Source organism: Lepus europaeus, chromosome 16, assembly GCF_033115175.1.
Source record: "Lepus europaeus isolate LE1 chromosome 16, mLepTim1.pri, whole genome shotgun sequence".
Lineage (NCBI taxonomy): Eukaryota > Metazoa > Chordata > Mammalia > Lagomorpha > Leporidae > Lepus > Lepus europaeus.
Window position 1 is genome coordinate 50901408 of NC_084842.1, and position 25527 is coordinate 50926934.

The window sequence follows — 25527 nt, forward strand, 5'->3', positions numbered from 1 at the left end:
ACTTCAGATCCAGCCCCCTGCTAATCATCTGGGAAAGCAGTGGAAGATGGCCCAAGTGCTTAGGCCCCTGTACCCACATGGGAAACCTGGAGGACGCTCCTGGCTTCGGCCTGGCCCAGCTCGGGCTGTTGCGGCCATTTGAGGGGTGAACCAGTGGATGGAACTCTTTCTGTCTCTCTGTCTCTCTCTAATTCTGCCTTTCAAATAAAATAAATCTTTTTTTAAGCAAAGAATTTATACCTTTACATTGGTAACCTCCAATACTTTTCTGATTTTCAGTTTTGTTTTTTCAAACTTTTTAGTGCCATTGTGTCTTCTTAAACAAAAATCATGGGAGACCATGTCTTTGAACTCAGCTCTTGCCTTGTACCCCAGAGTAGACCGAACCAAAATGAAGCTGCACATGCTGAATGCTGCATAACCAAACTGAAACTTTAAGGAAATAGGTACAGATTCCTAAAACAGACCAGGTTTTCCTGAAGAGGAGAGATTCCAGTCTACATGGGTCGGTGTCATCAGGAAGTAAACCCCGTTTTAACCGTTATGAAGAGTTGTTCCCGACCGCTGGCTCTACATCACCGGTGGGAGCTCTTGTTTCTCCTTACAGAATGGGGGCTGCCCCTTTCTTGAAAAATGAATCAAAACCTACCAGATCTATAACTAGATTTGCTGTAATTTTGTCTTCTGACAACTTCGAAGTAATACGCTTACATTGCTACTTCTTGTTTTTTAGGTGTTAACTAGTGACTTCCCCTACTGTTGCTGCTACTATAACTGATGATGTAGCTGTCTTTCACAATGTACTTACCCCCCCCCATGTTTATATTACTAGTAAGATTATTATTATTTACTTTATTATGCTGCATTAGATGTATTTATGGCTGGACTCTGTAGCATACTGTGGTTCTTTTTCCTTTTTGACACAATGTTTTGTTTTCCATGAAATTGTTTTATTTTCCTAGGTTGGCTAAATTTTACTAGTCTATTGTAAATTTTTTCCCTATACATTCAGTTTCATCTCCTAGAAGAATTCTTCTCAAGAACCTTCCAACCTGATCCGGTTTGGACCCGTTGCTCTCTGAGCCTGTTGCTGAGTGTCACTCAGCTTGGATCCCTTGACTGTCATGGGGGAAGTCTTACCTCTCTGTGGTGCTGGAACTCTTGTTTTTGCTTTTTAGTTATTGCTTTATTTTGGTAGAGTTAATATGAGTTAAGACTTTTAAAGCCTTGCATATTTGGAAAACATGTCTTTATTTTCCTGCTATTTCATCAATACTTTGAATTTAAAATTTTGATTAGAAGTCAGTTTTCTTCTGAAATTTTCTCTATTATTTTCAATTTTCAGTGTTACCCTTGATGATTGCTAGCTAGTACAGATTTTGATCCTTTCTATGAAACTGACTTAAAAATACTAAAATTTACGTGAGAGGCAGAGATAAAGATAGATTGAGTTCCCATCTGCTGATTCATTCCCCAAATGCTTGCAGTGGCTGGGGCTGGGCCAGGGCCAGAGCCAGGAGCTGGGAATGCAATCCAGGTTTCCTGTATGGGTGGCAAGAACCCAGTTACTTGAGCCATCACCAGTATCACCCAGGTTTGCATTGGTGGCAAACTGGAGCCAGAAGCTGGAGTCCGGAAGTGAACTCCGGCATTCTGATGTGGGACGTGGGCATTTTGATCCCTAGGTCAAATTGCTGCCCTGAAACTGACCTGCTTTTAAGCTTGCTAAGTCTTCTGTTTATCCTCATGGTTTTGAAATTTTATGAGCTGTGCCTTGACTTGGTTTTGTTTCAGTTTGGATATAACCTTTAGTTTGGGGAAATTTTTAAAATGTCTTTAATTGTTTTCTCACCCTGTTTCCTTCTGGAACTTATACTTTCCAGATGCCGAACTTCTGGGTAGGTCTTCAGATTTTATTATATTTTCTTTCCAACTCTTATTTTTCTACTTGAATTTTTGCTTTAAGTTTTGGGAGCTTTCCTCAACTTTGTATTCTAATTATTCTACTGAGATTTTTATTTCTTTCTTATTTTTGATTTCTTTTAAAAAATATTTATTTGAGAAGCAGAGAGATGGGGATTGAAGCAGAGCGCTATAGATAGAGTCATAGAGTGAAAGAGAGACAGAAAGAGAATAAAGAACTCCCATCCCATGGTTCACTTCTCAAATGCCTTCAAGGGTTGGGGCTGGGCTGGAGCAAAAGCCAGGAGCTGGGAACTCAATTCAGATTTGCACATGGGTGACAGGAACCCAATTACTTGGATCATCACTGCTGCCTCTCAGGATCTGCATTAGCAGGAAGTGGCAAGTCATGGGTCAGAACTTGGAATTGAACCTAGGTACTGTAGTGTGGGATGTGGGCATCTTAACTGTTAGACTAAATGCCTGTTCCCTGATTTTTGACTTCTGTTAGCTCCTCTTTTTTTGGTTCTCTTGCTTATTTTGTCTGTTTTGTTTTTATTTTATTGAGTTGTGATTAATTTTTTTATTTTAATTTTTTTTTTTTTTAGCATTCTCTTTTTACCGTGCAGTCTTTGTTTCCTCCAGGTTGTTTTTTTCCCGTTTGTTATTTGATCTTGAATTCATTAGAATCTTTTCTTCAATGGTTTGGTTATCCTTGGCTTTCTTGCATTTATAAGAACTCTAAGGGGTCAGCACTGTGGCCTGGTGGGTAAAGCTGCTGCCTGCAGTGCCAGCATCACATATGGGTGCCAGTTCAAGACCTGGCTGCTCCACTTCTGATCCAGTTCTCTGCTATGGTCTGGGAAAGCAGTAGAGGATGACCCAAATCCTTGGGCCCCTACACCAGCGTGGGAAGACCCAGAAGAAGCTCCTGGCTCCTGGCTTTGGATTGGCACAGCTCCGGCTGTTGCGGCCAACTGGGGAGTGAACCAGAGAATGGAAGACCTGTCTCTCTCTGCCTCTCCTTCTCTGTGTAACTCTAACTTTCAAATAAATAAATAAGTCTAAAAAAAAAAAAAAAAAAGAACTCTAAGAAGGCACTGGGAAGCTTTATGCTGACTGTAGGCTTAGTCTGGCTGTGAGTACCCTGGAGATACGGGCTTCATAGAGGTGGGGACCTTCCCGGCCAGATGGACTCTCACCTATGATAGGTTAGCTGTGACTGGGTGGCTTTCATTTTCTCTTGTGATTTAGACAGGAGCCATGGGCAAGAGAACTGTGGAGCATGGTAGTGTAGACATCAGAGAACATCCCTGTGGCTCTGGTGACTAGGACTCTTATGGAAATTACATCCTTATTAGGGCTAGACTGTGAATTGTGCCCAGCGCTGTGGTCATTCGTTTTGTTCAGGAGTCTACTGTGCCTGTATGGTCATCTATTTTGTGTACTGAGATCCTGAGGCAACTCAAATGCCAGTGCAAACCAACCATGCAGGGTCTTTGCTGTCTGAGATATTTGTTTGCTGCAATTACATAGCAGGAGAATGTTCTGGAAAGCTAAAGGATCTTGAGAGGTGTGAATCACATCATGGGGAGCCTAGACTGGATTTTTGTATGAAATGATGGGCTGTGGAGGAGTAGAATGGCGACTGGGGAAGAAGAGGAGGTTGAGCTTTTGTGCCCTGAGCATTCTCAATCTAGGCACACAGAGTACCACTGATTGACTCCAGTTGGGGTGTGAGTAAAGCTGATTTTGGTAACTTGGAACAGCAACAACCTTGAAAAGTCTAAATGTCATATTTCAATTTTTTTTTCTCATTTTAGAGTACTGGGATCTTCAATGGCAGGAGAAAGAGTAACCAGGAGACCGAGATGAATTTTAACACTATTCTAGAAGAGATTCTTATTAAAAGATCACAGCAGAAAAAGAAGACGTCACCCCTAAACTACAAAGAGAGGCTTTTCGTACTTACAAAGTCCATGTTAACCTACTATGAAGGTCGAGCAGAGGTAGGAGACAGTCACAGCTTCCCCTGCTGCTTTCTATGTTGACTCCGCTTATAATACTGCCTTCCTCTCTGTCTTAAAGAATAAGCTTTGGGTTAATGACGTTAATAATCTGTTCTTTTGTTGCAAGATGAAGTTTGGGATATGGGTTGAAATCATTCACAAATCTGTTAATGATGGATTTCGTATAGATAGGTAGGCATTTTATATCATCCTATTGAAGCAATGCCTTTGAAATAATGTTAGAAAATTAAATTCTCTGTAAATTTTAGAACCTTAGAGAATCCATCAAGTGTATCATATATATTTTTCCCAGAACCCACCATGCTATGTATCAAAGTCTTCCTTAGCCCATGTGAATTGTGTGTGTGTCCATTGCTTGTATGAGTATTTCATTATTAAGTGATTTGGTAGACTCAACACATTATTGAAGTTGACTTAAGGCCGAATTTTTTTAACTTCTTATGTAATCAGAAGCCACCAAGCCTGGTCAGTGGCCTGAGGTAGAGGGAGGGGCGTGGCCAGCCTGCTGCTGGCTTTCCTTTACTGTCTGTCTGCTTCCACCACTAGAGAGGCACATGAAGGGGTCATCACTCCGGGCCCACTTTTCCCCCCTAACACATTGGGTGTGACATTTTCTAGTCCTGCCATGCTACCATGTGCTGGAGACGTTCTTGAGTTCCAGGGAGTGGCTGGAAACTGGGTTGGCCCTGGGGAACCACATGCTGTGGACAGTTGCCAAGTCTGGTATTTGGTTTGAATTCTACTTTTTTCCTTGCCTGCCTTCTGCAGACGTTGATTTTACTTATTTTCTGTTTGTTTTGTTTTTGTCTTTTAATCCCACGGATTTCTCTGTGGTTTAATTCCCCTAATTCAGATAGAATGGCATTACTTCTCCCAGATGGTCCTCAGCTCCGTCCCTGTGGCCTATGCAATTCTTCAGGTTCATTTAATTTAGGACTATAGACTTTCATTCTTAAATCTCTACCCTGCGTGAAACTCGAACTCCACAACTTTTAGTGGCAAAACCTCGCCTCATAAAAAGCTATTTTTGTCTTTATCCTATTCAGTGTGAATATTTGTGTGTGTGTATGCAGAAATATTAATGTTTTTAATTATGTAGAGCTGTCTACGTAATTAATGTATAGTATATGTGTTAATTGGGTAAGCCTGAAAACTTCATAGATCCAATAGGAATTATTTTAAAATCTAAAACAGATTAACTTTTGCTATATGTTAATGGTTTGTTATAATTTAGATTTAGTATAGTAGGTCTAAGAAAAGAGAGAAGTATAGCAGTGAAAGTGGTAAAATATACTTCACTAAGAAAAAATGCCTCAGAAATCTGTCAGCTTAGAACTATGTGCTGATATTACTAAAATATAGTACAACTGTTGACTCACTTGGAAGATGATAGACAGACAGCCATCCTTCTGTTTCCTCTAGGAATTGGTTCCAGGACTCTCCTTGGACACCCAAATCCTGGGATGCCCAAGTCCCTTATGTAAGATGGGATTTTATATTACATATAAAATTATATAAGTCCCTTATATAATATAAATTTGAGTATGAGCCATGGACATCCTCTTTTTTTCTTTCGATCAGCTCTGAATTCCTTATTCTACCTACTACAGTGTAAATGCTGTGTAAGTAGTTGTGACCTTGTATTGTTTAGGGAATAATGATGAGAAAAAACCTGCACATATTCATATTCAGTACAGGCAGGGTTTTTTTTTTTTTTTTCTTTTCAATATTTTAGACCCAAGGTTGGTTGAATCCTCAGAGGGCAGTCTCTGTAGAGTAAAAGTGCCCTGGTTCAGCTGCAGCAGGATAAAGAGAACAGTGGGCTCCCTCCCACCTCGGGTCCCAGCCCACGTCTTCACCTCAGCGTAGCCTTAGCCACAGGAGAACAAGGAAGGACACAGTGAGGAGGTTGTCATGTAACATCCCAGCCTCCTACACTTGCTGTCTGATTCCATCTTTCTTCTGGGGACTGTGACTTCAGGCGCAGGCACCTCGTTCCATTCATCAAGGTCCTGCCCTCACCCAGCTCCCATGAGGAACTGAGTCTGTCTGTGGGTTCTTTTTTTTTTTTTTTTTTTTTTTTTTTGACAGGCAGAGTTAGACAGTGAGAGAGACAGAGAGAAAGGTCTTCCTTCTGTTGGTTCACCTCCCAAATGGCCGCTACGGCCGGCATGCTGTGGCCAGCGCGCTGTGCAGATCCAAAGCCAGGAGCCAGGTGCTTCCTCCTGGTCTCCCATGTGGTGCAGGAGCTCAAGCACTAGGGCCATCCTCCACTGCCTTCCAGGGCCACAGCAGAGAGCTGGACTGGAAGAGGAGCAACCAGGACTAGAACTGGCACCCATAAGGAATGCCAGTGCCGCAGGCAGAGGATTAACCAAATGAGCCACAGCACCTGCCCCTCTTTTTTTTTTTTTTTTTTAAAGTATTTATGTGAGAGGAGAGGAGAGAGATAGAGATAGAGATAGAGAGATGGATGGATGGATGGATGGATGGAAGAAAAGAAGAAAGGAAGGAAGGAAGGAAGGAAGGAAGGAAGGAAGGAAGGAAGGAAGACTTCTGTCTGCTGGTTTGCTTACCAAGTGACTGCAATGGCCCCAGTCCAGGAGGCCAAAGCTGGGAGCCAGAACTCAGTCCAGGTCTCCCACGTATGTGGCAGGAACCCAATTACTTGAAGCATCACTGCCGCCTCCCAGGGTCTGCGTTAGCTGGAATCAGTTGCCAGAGCCAGGAGCCCATGTGTGCACTCTGATATGAAACTTGAGGGCCTTAACCAGCATCTTAACTACCAGGCCAAACGCCTATCCCTGAAGATTGTTTTCTCTTATTGTTTGGCCTTCACTGACATACTTATGGCTTGAAATGCTTGCATGTTTGTTTGATTCCTGTTAAATATAAATAGTTGATGGCTGGTGCCGTGGCTCAACAGGCTAATCCTCCGCCTAACAGCGCCGGCACACCAGGTTCTAGTCCCGGTCAGGGCGCCGGATTCTGTCCCGGTTGCCCCTCTTCCAGGCCTGCTCTCTGCTGTGGCCCAGGAGTGCAGTGGAGGATGGCCCAAGTGCTTGGGCCCTGTACCCTCATGGGAGACCAGGAGAAGCACCTGGCTCCTGCCTTCAGATCAGTGCGGTGTGCCGGCCGTAGCGCGCCGGCCGTGGCAGCCATTGGAGGGTGAACCAACGGCAAAGGAAGACCTTTCTCTCTGTCTCTCTCTCTCACTATCCACTCTGCCTGTGAATATATATATATATATATATATATATATATATATATATATATATAAATAGTTGCCAGTAGTCAAATATTAGGATTTTTAAGCTATGAGCCAGAATTCTTGAAATAACCAAAATTCTTCCAGTACTGGGTTGTGCCTCTCTGCCCAGCTTCTCACCCGTTAACACCCCAAGGTTGTCTGTCTTTCCTATTTGGTTAATATGTTCAGTTCCTTTTTTCCACAGATAAATCTTCTGGCTTATATCTCCCTAGTCCCAGATGCTGTCATTCTTTTTTTTTTTTTTTTAATATTTATTTGTTTATTTGAAAGACAGAGTTACAGAGAGGCAGAGGCAGAGGCAGAGAGAGAGAGAGAGAGAAAGAGTCTTCCATCTGGTGGTTTACTCAGCAACTGCAGGAGCTGGGCCAATCTGAAGCCAGGAGCCAGGAGCTTCTTCCAAGTCTCCCATGTGGGTGCAGGGGCCCAAGGACTTGGTCCATTCTCCACTGCTTTCCCAGATCATAGCAGAGAGCTGGATCGGAAGAGGAGCAGCCAGGACTCCAACTGACACCCATATGGGATGCCGGCACTGCAGGCAGTGGCTTTACCCACTATGCCACAGTGCTGCCTCTGCTCTCATTCTTTAGCTTGGCCTCCTTTCTCTTATGGTAGTTAGTTATTTAGTTCATGTTTGTGCATAGTCTGATGAACTGAAGAAAGGTCTTCCTGGCCGTTTATGTTGTATGATCTTATTTTTTTTTTTTTTTAAGATTTATTTATTTATTTGACAGGTAGAGTTATAGACAGTGAGAGAGACAGAGATAAAGGTCTTCTTTCCATTGGTTCAGTCACCAAATGGCCACAACAGTCGGAGCTGTGCCAATCCCAAACCAGGAGCCAGGAGTTTCTTCCTGGTCTCCCATGCAGGTGCAGGGGCCCAAGCACTTGGGCCATCCTCCACTGCCTTCCTGGACCACAGCAGAGAGCTGGACTGGAAGAGGAGCAGCCGAAACTAGAACCAGTGCCTTTATGGGATGCCAGTGCTGCAGGCAGAGGATTAACCTAGTATGCCATGGCACCAGCCCCGTATGATCTTAACTTGTAATAACCTAGAACAAAGGGCACTGGAAGTTTCCTAAGCGACATGGCTTTCTTGTCAGGGAACTATGTGACACAGGGGTCAGATCACCTGATGTTCCTTCCCGTGGAGTTTCCGTGTGATTTTGAGTTGGAAGCTGGGAAGCAGGACTGGAGTTTAATCAGCATAATGACCTACATATTGGTGAGAAAACAGGAGCAGAGGGATTTCTATATGTTGAGTAAAAAAAAAAAAATGATGTAGTATATAAATTTGAAACCATTGTTAATTAAGAAATCAGAAATTTTGTAGTGGGCATTGAGCCTAGGTTTGAGACCCAGCTCTGGCTCCTGATCCCATCTTCCTGCTAATGCAGATCCTGGGAGGCAGTGGTGATGGCTCAAGTAGTTGAGTTTCTGCCATCCATATGGGAGACCTGGATTGTGTTCCTGACTCCTGGCTTCTGCTCTAGCAGAGTCTGGGCTGGCTTTTTTTTTTTTTTTTTTTTTTAAGATTTATTTATTTATTTGAAAGGCAGAGTTTACAGAGAGAGAAGGAGACACACATACACACACACATGAGAGAGAAAAAGCGAGAGAGAGAGAGAGAGAGAAAGAGAGATTGTCTATTCACTGGTTCACTCCCCTAATAGCTGCAATGCTTGGAACTGGGCCTGAGGCCAGAAGCCGGGAACCTCGAGCCTCTTCCAAGTTTCCCATGTGTGTGCAGGGGCCCAAGGAGTTGGGCCATGTTCTGCTACTTTCCCAGGTACATTAGCAGGGAGTGGGGTTGGAAGTAGAGCAGCTAGGTGCCCATATGGGATGCTTATGTTGCAGGTGGTGGCTTTACCTGCTATGCCATGACACCAGTTCCTATTGTAGGCATTTAACAAGTGAATAAGAGATTTCTTTCTCCATCTCTCTGTCTTTGTCTCTCCATTTCTCTCTGTTCCCTGCCTCTCAAAGAAATAAATGAAAAAAGGAAAATAGAAATTTTTTATAATTGGTCTTTGATGTGGTTGGTTTGTGGTAATATTGCTCCAGCATAGCAAATGGCCAATAGTTTATGAAGCTGGAAGAATGGGGAGACTTGTTGTGTCAGGGATCCCCAGAGCCACCTCCCTGCTCAGTGATTCACTGTGAGGACTCACAGGACTAAGCATTTATTCATATTCAGTTCTGATTTATTGCAGCAAAAGGATGCAAAGCAAAATCAACAAAGGGAAAATGTGCACGAGGCCTGGTGCAAGCTCCTCAAAGTCTTACTTCAGTGGAGTCACAGAGGAGGTGCCTAATTGCAATCCAACACTGAATTGTGACCTTGGTAAAATGTTGTCTGCCAAAGAAAGTTAGTGAGGCCTCAGTGCCCCAGTCACATAGGCACCCTGTGCCTAGTGTATTAAAACCCATACTCCAGAAGGAAAGCCAAGTGCTCATCATAAACCACAAGATCTATGTAGTTAAGGCAAAGTGAGCCCCTCTTACCAGCGCTGGGGGGTGGAGGGGGGCGCTTCCAAAGTCCAAGTTGTCTGCTGTCAGCCACAGGCCACCGTTGCATGCAGGCATCACTCAGGCTGGCAATGTCAACTCCCGCACATTAGAAGTAGAGGTGATACAGGTTGCTGCACGCTGACTGCATGGCAGTCCCTGTGCTAAGTACTGTACACGCATCATTTCCTTTATTTCTCAAAACAGTGCTGCGTTAAGTTATAGCAGACTTAGTCTCAAAATGAGGAACTGAGCCTGAGAAAGGTTAACAACACACACCATGCAAGAAACTGCATTCACCTGCAAAAAATGACAAGGCTGTTGATTCAAAGCCCATCTATCTTTGAAGTAACCTGGTTACTACTCCAGGGAAAGCAGAAGATCAATCTGTTTGTGCTTGCCACAGTACAGATATAGGTTTTTTTTAAAAAAAATTTTTTAAGTATTTTTTAAAGATTTATTTATTTATTTAAAAGCCAGAGTTACACAGAGAGAAGGAGAGACAAAGAGAGAGAAGTCTTCTATCTGCTGGTTCACTCCCCAATTGGCCACAACAGCCAGAGCTGAACTGATCTGAAGCCAGGAGCCTGAAGCTTCTTCTGGGTCTCCCACATGGGTTCAGGGGCCCAAGGACTTGGGCCATCTTCTACTGCTTTCCCAGGCCATAGCAGAGAGCTGGGTTGGAAGTGGAACAGCTGAGTCTTGAACTAGCGTCCATATGGGATGCTGGCACTGCAGGTGGTGCCTTTACCCACTATGCCACAGCACTGGCCCCCAGATACAGTTTTACTGTAAAATTTTGGAAGACATTTTTGTTATTTTTCAGGTATGAATTTTTTGAATTTTCTCTGTGATAAAAGAAAATGAACACCAGGCAGGGTTTTTGTCCTGACTCTGCCACTATCTAATTGGACTTTTTAAAATAATGTTCTCTAATCTGTATATATAATTTAAAATTACTTTCTCATGTATATTTCTCTTTCATATTCAGCTCCTTTTTCATCACCATTTCAACCACATATTTGATCATTGTCAAGCCCTGTTGTATTAGCCAGCATTCTCTGGAGAAACTGAGTCAATTGTGTATATATGGGATATGTCCATATGATTGACGTATACATGTACAGTTTGTGTCCATAAAATAGAATAAGTGTTCTGATGTGCTGAGCAGAAGGTTTGATTTTTTAGACAAAGCAATAACAAAAGAACAAAAAGCAGATTGGTTATTTCAGAATTACTTCCCATTCCAAGGCAGATGGTGAGATGAGCAATAGGGAAGTAACTGATTTATTTAGCATTAGATTGCTTCAGGTTACTTCTTTTGGTAAAAATTAAAGCAGAGAATGATGGTCACTATCATGCCAGTTGAAACTGGCCTATTTTAAATTTAACTATTTTTTTTCCTACTTCCAATTTCTGGAAAGCTAGATGAACCCCTTAGTTTCAGCTTGGAGAACTTTCAAGAATGACTTCATTTGATTTTAGGAGAATGCCCCATCTGCTGGTTTACTCCCTAGATGGCTGTAATGGCTAGGGCTGAGCCAGGCCAAAGCCAGGTACCAGGAGCTCCATCCGGGTTTGGTGTGGGCCCAAGTACTTGGGCCATCCTCTTTTTCTTTCGCAGGTACATTAACAGAGAGCTGGATCAGAAGCAGAGCAGCCAGGACCTGAGCTGGTGCTACTCTATGGGATGACGGTGTCGTAGTGGGCAGTTTAGCCCACTGCACCATGACACCAGCTATTCTTGCAGTTATTTAGTTTTTAAAGATTTTTAAAATTTATTTGAAAGACTTACAGAGAGAGAAGAGAGAGAGAGATCTTCCATCCGCTGGTTCACTCCCAAATGGCCAAAACCACCTGGGCTGGGCCAGGCCAAAGCCAGGAGCTAGGAGTTTCATCTGGATCTCCCATGTGGGTACAGGAGTCCAAACACTTGGGCCATCCTCTGCTGCCTTCCCAGGCACATTAGCAAGGAGCTAGATTAGAAGTGGAAATTCCGGGACTTGAACCAGCACCCATACGGGATGCCAACGCTACAGATGGAGGCTTAACCAGCTGTGCCACAGTGCTGGCCCCCTCTTGTAGTTTTCACTTTTCCATGTGTGTGTAGAAAAGGATCTGGATGATGAGGGATTGGCCTATGGGACTGTGAAGGGTGAAAAGTTCCACCGTGTGTTTCACGCAGGAGAGCTGGTGACGCCATTCAGCCGAAGGCGCGAGAGCAGGGTGATCCAGTGATGTGAATCCCAGGCCCAGGGCACACGATGAGCTGTTCCAGTGTAAGCAATGATTCAGGGCCAGGGCAATGCCTCTCTCCTCTGCTTTTTGTTCCATTTAGGATTGGGGAGGCTCGCCCATCCTGGGCAGGGCAATCTGTTTGCCAACTCCAGTGATTGCAATGCCCTTTGCACTGGGAGACACTCTCACAGGCACACTCAGGAATGGTGTTTAATCTGGGCAGCCTATGGCCCATTCAAATTGATGCATGAAATTAAACTTGGTGCCTGTGAATTAATTCTCCTTCCCTCTACTACGACCTGACTGCCTCTCTTGACTCGTCTTTTAGGTGATTTTTGGATTGTCATCTTTCATCTGTGGCTATCAGAGATATTTCTTTTTTTTTTTTTTTAAGATTTATTTATTTACTTGAAAGAGTTACAGAGAGGCAGAGGCAGAGAGACAGAGCTCTTCCATCCGCTGTTTCACCCCCCAGATAGCTACAATGGCAGGAGCTGGGCTGATCAGGAGCCAGGAGCTTCCACTGGCTCTCCCACGCAGGTGCAGGGGCCCAAGCACGTGGGCCATTCTTCACTACTTTCCCAGGCCATAGCAGGGAGCTAGATCAGAAGTGAAGCACCTGGGACTCAAACTGGCACCTATATGGGATGCTGGCATTGCAGGCGGCGGCTTTACCTGCTACACCACAGCACTGGCCCCCAGAGAGATATTTCAAAGCTGGAGCAGCAGCGGGTATTGTGACGTAGCACTGTGGAAGCAGGTCAAGACACCTTTGGATACCCACATTCCATGTCAGGATGTCACTTCAAGTTCTGGGTACCCCACTTACAATTCAGCTGCCTGCTAATGTGCCTGGGAAGCAATGGATGATGACTGAGTGCTTGAGACCTTGGCACCCATTGTGGGAGACTTGAATGGAGGTCCTGGCTCTTGCCTTTGGCTTGGCCCAGTCCTGGCTGTTGTGGCCATTTGGGAAGCAAACTAGTGGATAGAAGATTCTCTCTCCCTCATTTTTTGTCTCTCTCTCTCTGTCACTCTTCCTGTCAAAGTAAGTAAATAAATCTTTAAAACCGATAAGTTCTTAGGATCAAGCTAATATGTCTGAAAACATTCTGTTTTCTACCTACAGTAACTCTCACATTGTGCCTTTGCTAACACTGTCCGTTCTACTTGAAGTGACACGAACTACACTGCCTACCTGCCAGGCTCCATCTGTCTGCCCACCAGCTATTCTATCGATCTAGCATTTGCTGACACGAACTACACTCCCTACCTGCCAGGCTCCATCTGTCTGCCCACCAGCTATTCTATCGATCTAGCATTTGCTGATTGCCTGGGGAACACTCCTCTTCTCCGACTTGGCGCAGCCCCTGCCTTCTCTGAAGCTTTCCGTGTATGCCCCCTAACACAGGTGGAATGGTTGCCCGTGCCTGCATGCATTCTTATGACATCTTGGGGTTGCGTGACTTCATTTACATTTTTGTGTTGCCCATTGGAGTTTAAATTCTCGTGATATTGTGATATAATAAGAAATATTTATTTTGGTCTTTAGTCCCTGGCACCTGAAACAGATCCAGAATGATTAAGGTGAAAGGAAATCTTTTGTTTCAGGATTTTTTTTTTTTTTTTGATAGGCAGAGTTAGACAGTGAGAGAGAGAGACGGAGAGAAAGGTCTTCCTTTCCATTGGTTCACCCCCCAAATGGCTGCTACGGCCAGGGTGCTGCGTCCAGCGCACTGTGCCAATCCAAAGCCAGGAGCCAGGTGCTTCCTACTGGTCTCCCATGCCGGTGCAGGGCCCAAGGACTTGGGCCATCCTCCACTGCTTTCCCGGCCACAGCAGAGAGCTGGACTGGAAGAGGAGCAACCAGGACAGAATCCGGCACCCCAAATGGGACTAGAGCCTGGGGTGCTGGTGCCGCAGGCAGAGGATTAGCCAAGTGAGCCGCAGCGCTAGCCAGGATTTGTTTTTTATCCCTAGTTCTTGAAATAGCTGCAGAGCAATACATGTATCAAGAGCATTTTTGTTATTTACAGCAAGTCCCTTTCAACCTCACTTACATCTGCATTAATGAGATGACTTTTGGGAAGTCCCAAAAGTTGGTAGCATGGAATGCCAGGTAGCATGGAATTGCCAGGGAAACTAACCACTGATTAGGGAGTTGCAACTCTCTGCCCCTCCCCTTGACCTCTGGGGAGGGGAGAGGGACTGGAGGTTGAGTTCATCACTAATGGCTAATGATTGGATCACTTGTGCCCATATAGTGAAGCTCTATAAAAACTCTAACAGAAAGTGTTCAGAGAGCTTCCAGACTGGTGAATAAGAGCATAGCCATGTGCCAGGAGGGCTGTGCACTCCAGACACTTCTGTGGCTTTATAATGACACGCAGTCAGCCTTTGTAACTGCGGCCTCCATGTCTGCAGTTAGCTAACCATGGGTTGGAAAAAAAATTGCATCTGTGCTGAGTGGTAAACGTTACATTGTCTTAGGTACTGTAAGTAATCCAGAGATGTTTGAGCATGTGTGGGATGATGGGCATAGGTTCTATACAAGTCCTGGGCCATCTTCTCTAAGGGGCTTGAGCATTAGCAGTTTGGTATCTGCAGAGGGTGCTGGGGCTGATCGCCCACAGATCCTCAGACACAACTGTACTTTCTCATGCCGCCTCCTCGCTGTAGTGAGGGTGGCCTCTTGAGACTTGGGAGTTCTTGTCCTTGAGTGTCACTGTTATTTGCACTTGTCTGTGCATTTGTAGATTACCTGGGACTCCTCACTGGCCCTTCAAGGTTTCCCTCTGCTCTCAATTGTACATAGCTTAGAGTCCGCAGATATACAGGGCTATTTTGAACTCAGGCTTGTATTGGTCTGTTATCTTCAGCATCCCCATAAGGCTAATCTGTATAAACTCACCAATGTGCCCAGCCTCTGTTTTATGTGAAGAAACTGGGGGACAAGCAAGTCAGAGGTGTTCTCAGAAGTGACATCCCATTTGACTAGGTGAACCAAGATGTCTTACCGTCCCAGCTGTCTGTTAAACCACATTGTGCTACTTTTCTCAAAGGGGAACTTCCTTAAACAGTAACTTCACTGACCACTTGTATACGTACATTTCCTTCCTCCTTGCCTTCTTTGCTAGTTTACGTACCAGACCATGACAAGGGTGTTCTTTTTTCCAGTTGTTAAGTTTTGTTTTGTTTTTTCCCCCGGTACCCATGAGGTGGAGGAAACCCTGTGCATTTAAGTACATTAGAATGAGAAGTAAAAGAAAATATTTCTGTGAATGCTCATGTGAAAGCAGCTGAAAAAGTTGTACTTAGGTGCTAACTCTCAAGCACTTTCAAGTGGGTTTAGTTACATAATACATTTCATAAATACTGTAAGTGGTTCTTCACAGAGAACACTCACAAGGAACTCAGTTACAGATGAATTCATTCAAGTTCATTGTCTTTCCAAACAGTAGGGAACAATCTCACAGTGACAAAAGACCCATGGAAATTTGGCTCCTTTCACCAACCATAGTATTTTTGAGGCTCATTCCTATTGTAATACATATCAATACTTTATTTCCTTTTGTAGCTAAATAAAATTCCATTGTATGGAAACACTACATTTTGTTCATTCATTGAGGGATGTTGGGTTGTTGATGGATATCTGAGTAGTTTCCAGCCTTTGGCTATTGTCAGTAGAGCTGCTATGAATATTCACATACAAGTTTTTGTATGGACATCTGTGTTTTCATTTCTCTTTGGTATAGGAGTTAAATTGCTTTGTCTTTGGGAAACCAGACATTACCTAGGTGTTTAACCTTTTGAAGAACTGCTGGACTGTTTTCCAAAGCAGCTGTTCCATTTGACACATTGTAAGAACGTTCTTGTGTTTCCAGATCTTCCTTAGCGCTTGTTATTAATCTGCCTTATTGATTGTAGCCATTCCATTGGGTTTGAATGCCTCCTTCAGGTTTTGGTGTGAATTTCCTTATGGCTCCTAACATTGAGCATCTTTTCATATAGTTTATTTATTTTTAAAAACCTGTCTGGCAGGAGCCTCATCTTTATTTCATTTTGTAAATGAAGAGGATGGTGGTGTGTTAGTAAGTGGTTAGCATCTGGGAGGAGGGAGAGCCGCCTGATTTTTAGCATTTCAAATTTCTGTGGTATAAATGCTCCCTCTATGGCTAGATTTCCTGTGTCTGTATGACATAATTGAACCCAAAACTGGAGAATGATGTGCACAAGAGGCCTTCATGAGGTGGCATGAGGTGACTCCAACACAGGAGGGAAAGGGAAGAATGGGTGACATGAGCCTCTATGGGGCTTCCTGGAATTGTGCACATTAGGCACTGCACAACCATAGGGAGTGCCATTTACATTTCAGTCTAAAAAGAACAAAATAGGGTATCTATTGAGTGTCTTCCACTTATTTAATATATTTTTTAAAGATTTATTTATTTATTTGAAAGTCAGAGTTACACAGAGAGAGAATGAAAGGCAGAGAGAGGTCTTCCATCCACTGGTTCACTCCCTAGTTGGCTGCAATGGCCGGAGCTGCACCAATCCGAAGCAGGGAGCTAGGACTTTCTTCTGGGTCTCCCATGTGGGTGCAGGGGCCCAAGGACTTGGGCCATCTTGTACTGCTTTCCCAGGACATAGTAGAGAGCTGGGTCAGAAGCAGAGCAGCCGGGTCTTGAACCGGCGCCCATATGGGATGCTGGCACTGTAGGCGGTGGCTTTACCTGCTATGCCACAATGCCAGCCCCACTTATTTAATCTTCACCACGATCTCCTAAGGCAGTTGTACTTTTTTTTTTTTTTTCTCAGAGAAATTCAAGGCTAACTTGTAGCAGGAGTCTTTTACAGAGACAAGACACCAAGGCCTTTTAACAGGAAGTAGTCTATTCTATGTGCCAGCATAAGGCCCAGGTGGAATTTTTTATATAAAAAGCCTGAGCCCTGAACAAAGATTTCCTTATATATGGTTTTAGCTTCTTTGTCTCCCTTATATGGTTACATGTGTACATTTGATCGGATATGCTAATGTTACATGGCTGCCATAGGAATTGATACAATGCTGCCTCTGCACAGGTATTCACTGATAATTTTTCTTTTACACACCTACTGAGCTATATGCTGTCTAGCAAGGGTTAACATCATTGCTTGGTGCTGATGAACTAAAAAGAAAGAAAAAAACCCAAGCAGATAGTAACTTCACAGGCAAGCATGTAACAACCACCTTTCATTTCCAGGACAAATTCCTCCTTTTTTCTCCTCCTGACCTTGGGAAGGCTTCTATCACATTAATCATGTTGCTGAGGAATAAGTTTAATTAAAAGACAATGGCCTCTACCACAAACTCACTTAGCAGTTAGTTCACAACCAATAAGTGTCAAAATTGAGATTTAAACCTGGTCCTTTTTTATGCCAAAACTCATTTTAGTTCAGCAACTGTCTCAGGGCTGTGGGGTGTCTCCAAGATCACCCGCAGGTTCCATGATTTGCTGGGAAGACTCCTAAGATGTAGCACATAGTTGTACTCATGATTATCATTTATTACAGAGAAAGGATACTAAACAAATCAGCAAAGGAAACAGGCACCCGGGGTGAAGTGTTCCCAGCACAGACTTCCAAGAGTCCTCCGCTAGAGTCACATCACATGTGTTTAAAACCTCCGGCAATGGGCTGCCACGACACAGGTGCAACACTGCCCACCAGGATACTCACTACGGACCTGACATCACCCTGGTGTTTGACCTTTGGAAGAACTGCTAGACTGTTTTCCAAGCAGCTGTGGCATTTGGCATCTCCCTTAGAAGGTTCCAATCTCTCCAAATCTTCCTTAGCAATTTTTTTTTTTTTTTTACTTTTCTTGTTTATTATGGCCATCCTAGTGGATTTGAAGTGATCTCTCATTGTGGTTTTTTTTTTTTTTTAGATTTATTTATTTGAAAGGCAGAGTTAGAGACGCAGAGGCAGAGAGAGAGAGAGAGAGAGAGAGAGAGAGAGGTCTTCCATTCACTGGTTCACTCCCCAATGGCTACAACAGCTAGAACTGGACCTATCCAAAGCCAGGAGCCAGGACTTTCTTCTGGGTCTCCCATATGGGTGCAGGGGCCCAAGGACTTGAGCCATTTTCTACTGCTTTCTCAGGCCATAGTAGAAAGCTGGATCGGAAATAGAGCAGCTGGGACTCAAACTGGCGCCCATGTGGGATGCCGGCACTGTGGTTTTGGTGTATATTTCCTTATGGCTAGTAACACTGAGCATTTTTTTTTTTTTTTATGTAGCCAAGGTTTTTGTTGGTCACGTGGGCACCCTCTGCTTAGCATGTACCCAAATCCAGGGCTCCCAGAAGGAAAGCTGATGTTCAGAATAAACCATTTTGTTTGTGTCACCCATTTAGACACAGTGGACCGCTTTTGGCAGTGCTGAAAATGGTGGGATTCACCCAGAATCTAAGATGCCAGCCAAACCCAAGTATCTGTTCTTGAAGGAGCAGTTTAATTAATGCTGGCTGCCTGCATTAACTGTTTTGTGCACACTGACCAAATGCAAAAAACAGGGAAGCATATCAGGAAAGGGAAGAGGCCGTGTGTGTTGGTTGCCATCTCTGCCTTTGCCAGTGTCTGTGGAGAACCACCGACAGACGTGGTTTTCTAACCATGGCGCCCGACTTCATGATTCTCAGCTCCTCTGGCTGTAAAGCAGATGCCTCTGTCCTTACCATTTCTCTGGATCTGCCTCCAAATTGTGATTCATTATGAGTGCTCATTCCAGATGTCACCGTGTGGCTTCGTAACAACTCTGAATTCTCAGTGGCCTTTCTCTTCATTTGAATGCCTGAGGTCAGCTCTTGGTGTTTCCAGTGGAAATACTGGGTCTTTTGTTCCAGAGCCCCAGACACCCTGTCTCAGACTCACTTTCACAGTGGTGAACTTTGACTCAAGTGGGACTCAAGTTTCCTCCACCTGATCTCCTGGGTGTCTGGGCCGCTTGGTGGGGGTCACACCTTCCTCTGTTCTTGTGGGCAGGAGCTGACAATTGTCTGTGCCCTCGCCACCTGTCATCAGCACATCACCAATGGCTTGTGATGTAGAGGAACCATTCTGGGAGGGAGCCGTGAGCTGACTAAAGGCCAGGTTCCTCTTACGCTGAGTTGCCAAGGCAGGCTGAGTTAAAGAAAGCAAAACAAGTCACCTCACTTTTACCTGGTCAGTTCCTTCAGTTCTTAAGTGAAATAAAGACTATTTTCTTTGGATAATTATTTTTGTATTACTTGTTTTATTTGTATGACCAGCAATGTTCTTTAGTGTTAAGAAAAGCAGGTTTTCTAACTTAAATGGCAAGCACTGGCTCTGACATGAGACGGCCAGTGTTCAAATCCTGGGAGCTGTCACTCATTTGCTTAGATGATGCTGGGCAAGTAAAAGTAACCAGTTTGTGTGTCAGTTTCCTGATCTATGAAATGGAGACCATAGGAGCTGGCATTGTGGCACTGCAGGTTAAGCTACTACCTGCGATGCTGGCATCCCATATCAAAGTGCAAGAGTCCTGGCTACTCCACTTCCTATCCAGCTCCCTGCTAATGCACCTGGGAAAGCTGTGGAAGATGGCCCAAGTATTTGATCTATCCACATGGGAAATCTGAATGGAGTTCCTGACTCCTGATTTTGGCCTGGCCTAGCAGTGTTCATTGCAGCCATTTGCAAAGTGAACCATGGTTGGAAGATCTCTCTCTCTCTCTCTCTCTCTCTCTCTCTCTCTGTAACTCTACTTTTCAAATAAATAGTCTTGAAAAAATGGCGATAATAATAGTTACTTCTGTGATGGGGATCAGTGGAAATGATGCATCTAAATTGTGGAATAAATAAATTTAAAACCTGGCATGTTGTGAGCCTCAAGGAGAAGCTTAAAATATTGCTGCTCTCATTAACCCTTAGGATATCTCAACCTGTTCTTTTTGGCTGTTCATAATAATTAAGTAAATAAAATTCCTTAACCTCTACCCCATACACCTTTAAGAGTTTATTATAAATTAACAATGCTCATTTATTTATTTAACTTTAACTGACAAATAGTAACAGTATGTATTTATGGGACATGGTATGATAGTTCAACACATTGTAGAATGTGTACTGATCAAATCAGGCTTATTAGCATTTCCATCTCCTTAAACATTTACCACTTCTTTGTGTTGGGAATCTTTAGATTCCTCTTTTCTGGTTCTTTATGAAATATATAATAAATTGTTGTTAACTGCAATCATACTACCATGCTATAAATATTAGAATGTGTTCCTCCTACTTAAGAGTATTTCGTGCTGGTTATCCAACTTCTCCCTGTCCCTTCTTACCCCTCTCCTTTCTAACCTCTGGCCACCGCTGCTCTCTGCTCTTCTATGAGCTCAACTTTTTTGCTTCCACATTTGAGTGAGATCATGTGGTATTTTTCTGTGCCTGGATTATTTCACTCAGCCTAAAGGCTCTTGGTTCTACCCATATGACAATGTTTACTCCTACTGAAGATAATGTTATTTTTAATTAGCAATGGAAAATGTAAGGTACTTGTTGGAAAGAAGGTGCATTGTGGTGGTGAAGCTTGCCCTCTCTAAAACAAGCCACTTGGTGTCAAAATTATGTCGCTGTCTCCTACCCCCTTGTCTCTTGTCCCTGGCTTTGTGAGCTGGGCCACCAGCCTGGGCGGTTGGTTCTTGGGGCTGGGGGTGTGGCATGGAAATGATTTCTTCTCTCCTCCCCTGGCTAGAGACCCTTCCACCCTCTCTCCCCAGCCTGTCTCTCCAGGTGGGAGCCAGAGTCATGAAAATTGAATGTATGTACCTGCTCCTCTCTCTCAAAAGATTTTCAAATGCTGATGATAAAGAGCAAACCGGTAACTCCTCTGTAGTCTGCTTCTTCTTTGCATTTGTTCTCTTTCTGTTCATGTTGTTGAAAATGAAATGCTAGGAATATGCTTCAATTCTGTTATCTCTTTGATATTTAAAAAATTATTAGGGGGCAGGCACTGTGGCGCAGTGGGTTAAAGCCCCAGACTGCAGTGCTGGCATCCGAATGGGGGCTGGTTCAAGTCCCGGCTGCTCCTCTTCTGATCCAGCTCTCTGCTATGGCCTGGGAAAGCAGTAGAAGATGGCCCAAGTCCTTGGACCCCTGCACTTATGTGGGAGACCCAGAAGAAGCTCCTGGCTCCTGGCTTTGGATCAGCTCAGCTCTGGCCGCTGCGGCCATCTGGGGAGTGAACCAGTGGATGGAAGACCTCTCTCTCTGGCTCTACCTCTCTCTGTAACTCTTTCAAATAAATAAAATAAATCTTTAAAAAAAATTATTAGGCTTTCTCTCTTGTGTTTTTCCAAGCCATAACTCCATAATTCTTTCGCATGCTATTTGCTAATGCTTTATTTTAATCAACCTCAACAGCTGCAAAAACAAACACAAAGCCTTGCCAGACTTTCCCTTCCGTCCGTGGCCTCCTGGCCTGTGTGTGAGCCTCCCCTCAGAGCCCTGTTCTTGCTCTCAGAACTCTGCGGAAGGAGCTCTGCCTGCCTCTTGGAGGCTGGCGCAGTGGAGACTCCACACCTGTCTCTTCCTGGGAACTGTGGTTTTCCTGCTTCCTTTTTGTCTGCTCCTTCTTGCCTTCTTCAAGTGCTGCCCTTTCTTTGCCCACCTCTACAAAGTGGGTATCCCTTGGGGCTCTGTCCCCACTCTGCGTTTGCCAGTGGAGACATCATCCACGTGACTTCAGTTAGCATCTGTGTGTCAATGACTTCCTCACTGTCTGTGTCCCAGCTCAATCTAGTCTGAGGCCTGCAAGTTCTCACAAGCATCTCAAATTCCAAATGTCTGAAGAAAAAAAAACTTACAAAGTCCCCCACCCCCAGTGGCCCATCCAACTACCCCAGCTCAGCAATTGGTGACATAGTCTACATTGTGGTTTGTGCCAGAAACTTGAGGGTCTGTCTAAACTTGCCATGTCCCTTACCATCTCTTGTGTGTGGATTCCCAACAGATTCTGTTGACTCTTCCATCTAAATACATCCCAGTCTTGCTATTTCCATCACTACCATGATCCAAGCCATCACTACCTCTTCCTGGGTGAATACGGTGGCCTCTGTGTCGGTTAGGACTGAGTTAAGCTATATATCACACAAAATACCTAAATAGTACTAGTTCAAAAAATAGAGTTTGCTCTCTCAATGTGTGTGTGAGTGTGTGTGTGTGTGTGTGTTGGGGGGGTTGGTAAAAAGCACTGGAGGCAGTCATCCAGAACGGGTAGGGGTAGGTCCAAACTGGTGATCCTGGCTCCATTCTTTCCACTCCCTCATCCCGTTTGTTTTTCTTTTCTTTTTTTTTTTTTAAGTGAGCCACTTGACCTTCAGGTAGCTTTGCTGGTGGCTACGTGTTTTGTTTTTTTTTTTAAAGATTTATTTTATTTACTTGAAAGACAGAGTTACAGAGAGGCAGAGGCAGAGGCAGAGAGAGAGAGAGAGAGAGGTGTCTTCCATCCTCTGGTTCACTCCCCAGTTGGCCACAATGGCTGGAGCTGCGCTGATTCAATGCCAGGAGCCAGGAGCTTCTTCTGGGTCTCCCAAATGGGTGCAGGAGCCCAAGGACTTGAGCCATCTTCTACTGTTTTCCCAGGCCATAGCAGAGAGCTGGATCAGAAGAGGAGCAGCCGGGACTAGAACCAGCGCCCATAGGGGATGCCAGCACTTCAGACCAGGGCTTTAACCCACTGTGTCACAGCGCCGGCCCCAGTTTGTTTCTTTTATGTTGACCCAAGATGGCTGCCAGAGCTCCAGCTCTCTTGTATGAATTGCTCGTTAGAAGAAGGAAGAAAGGCAGAGAGAGCAGAGAAGGTCTTCTCTACCTGAGTCACCTGCCTGGAACAGCCTTCCCTGTGTTCCACCAAAGACCTCACCTCTGTTTCACTGACCAGAACTTAGCCACGTGACCATGCCTAGCTGCAAAGTGAGTTGAGAAATACAGTATTTTTTTCTGTTTCATTATTAGTGGAAAATAGATGTTGTGAGTAGATAATTAACAATCTCTGTCACATCCTAAAGAGCTCTCTGTCCATTCTTGCCCCTCTCCAGCCTTGTGCACACAACAGCCACACTGATCTTTTATTTATGTATTTAATTTTATGAGAGGGAGACAAAGAGAGTGAGTTCCCATCTGCTGATTCACTTCCCAAATGCCCATGCGCTGGGGGCTGGGCTGGGCTGAAGCTGGGAACGAGGAGGAACTTGATTTAGGTCTCCCAGTGGGTGGCAGGAACCCAATTACTTGAGCCGTCTCTGCTGCCTTCTGGAGTTTTCATTCGAAGGAAGCTGAAGCTGGAAACCAGAGCTGGAAGTTGAACACAGGTGCTCTGAATGGGGGATGAGAGCAGCTTAACCAGTAGACCAGATGCCTACCCTCACGATGATCTTTTAAGAATACGCTCATGTCCCAACCCTGCCTGAAACCCTCCAAGAACTCATTATCCCCAATCCAGATCTCAGCAGCCCTCAGTGGGACACCTGACCACCTGTCCACACTGATCTGCAGTCCCTCTGCTCCTCACTCCCCAGCTTCCCGGCCTTTCTGTTCCTTGAAGTCACCAGTACCTTCCTGTCTCAGAGCAAGCACTTTGGCTGTGTCCTCTGTGGAGGGTGAATCTCTCCCCTGTGGACTGGCAGACTAACCCCCTTGAGGTTTGCAGCTTCACTGTCACTTCCTCAGTATGTCCGCCCTGGCCCTCCACATTAGGTTAGATTTTCCTGCATAATATATTGCACTTTGTCTGCGTATCTCTATTTTAAGGTGTTATTCTTACCATTATCAGTCTCCCTCTTGAATCTGTAAGTTTCCCAAAGCGGACAAAGGCATCACTTAGCCAGTTCTCAGCCAGTGGTAAATATTCAGTAAATGGCTATTGGATGGTTGAATGGCATCCAGCTTCAAGGGGAATGAGATGGATTTATTTTGTATGCTGTTAAAGAGAAGTAAAGGAAACAGGTAAGGAATGACATCTTGCTATGTAGTCAGCAATGAAGAATCAGAACACGTGGGAGAAGTTGGGGTTAGAAGAGTAAGCTTGCAGCCATCGGATCTGGCTCATCTTATGCTGTTTGTCATGAAAGGAGACAGTGGACTGGGGAGCCCAGCGGATCTACTCTGAATCCTGGCTATGCCATTTGCTCTCAGGGACACCCACTGGCCATTTGATAAGACTCTGAGTTTCAGTTTCTTCAATCTACACTGGAGAAGATACCCACTGTGCAAGGCCCTTTGCATGTAAGCATCCAAGCGAGTGTTGTGCATTCTCCCATCAGTTTGGTTTATAAGACATGAAGATATTAAAAGGATGAAATTGTTTCTGTCATAAAATCAGAGACAATAGGAGGCATTATTCTCTTTGTCATTTCTGTGTCATGCTTGAATGCACATTTTGCACAGTGAAAATCAATGTTTGCTTCTAGGCTTAGGAATACAAGGGCTTTCGGGACTTTTTAAAGTTTGTTTTTAAGGCTTTTTTAAACAAATACTTTTGTAGTGTGGAGGGAAGGAAAAACAATAATCTTTTTTTTTTTCTTTGCCCATCTTAGTTTTTCTGGCTAGAGCCATATAAATTAGACTACCAGAAAGATTAACAGAGAGAAAGCATAGACATTTTATCTGGTAATTTAAAAAAAAAAGATTTATTTATTTATTTGAAAGGCAGAATTAGAGAGAGAGAGAGAGAGAGAGAGAGAGGTATCTTTCATCCACTGGTTCACTCCCCCAAATGGCCACAACAGCCAGGGCTGGATAAGGCTGAAGCCAAGAGCCAGGGCTTCTTCCTTAGCTCTCATGTGGGTGCAGGGCCCCAAAGACTTGGGTCATCATCTGCTGCTTTCCCAGCCATATTAGCAGGGATTAGAAGTGGAGCCCCTGCGACTCCTACTGGTGCTCACATGGGATGCTGGTGGTGTTGCAGGTGGAGGCTTAACCTGTTATACCATACATCAGCCCCTATCTAGTAATTATTAACATGTGCATGGGAGTCTTCATGAGGAAAATCAAGACTTTGCCAAACAGCAGTTAGAGCTGAAAGCTTACACCAGGTTGGACAAAGATTAGAAAATTGATAAACTATGAAAACAGGACAAGAAAAAGAGTCTGGGGATAGGGCAGTCAGTTGTAGAAGAGCAGCTGGAAGGTGAGGGTTAGTGTAGCAGGGCTGGCATGCGCAGATTTCTCCCAGCCTTTACTCCCTGTCTCTGGTGGTGAGAATGCCTGCTTCCTGTTGGCACTGGAGGGCACCTTTCCGATGGGTGCTGTCCTTTCAGGAAGAGGAAGGAAGGTCTGGGTACCCATCTTGCATCTGCTGGCTTTCTGGTGTATTTTACTCAAAACACTCGATAGCCCAAATGGCATAGTTAGGGGTGTCATACATTCTGTCGCCCTACTGGTGATGCTGTGTGTGTTAAACATGGTCTTAATGCCCTTGATGGCTATACTAGTTATACTAACATGCTGTGTTAGTACTAACTTGAATCCTCTAACTGTAGGCGGTAGATACACTTATTCCCATTTTTACAGATGAAGC

At 44.3% G+C, this 25527-nt stretch overlaps 1 protein-coding gene across 1 annotated transcript in view; it reads left to right on the plus strand.

Annotated features, from left to right (window-relative positions):
* TEC (tec protein tyrosine kinase) overlaps positions 1-25527 on the plus strand; it is a 113862-nt gene that overhangs the window by 35601 nt on the left and 52734 nt on the right. Inside the window, exon 2 of the mRNA XM_062212703.1 lies at positions 3726-3911. Coding sequence (XP_062068687.1) covers positions 3774-3911 — 138 coding nt within the window. The 5' untranslated portion in view covers positions 3726-3773. The remainder of the gene's footprint in view (positions 1-3725; positions 3912-25527) is intronic.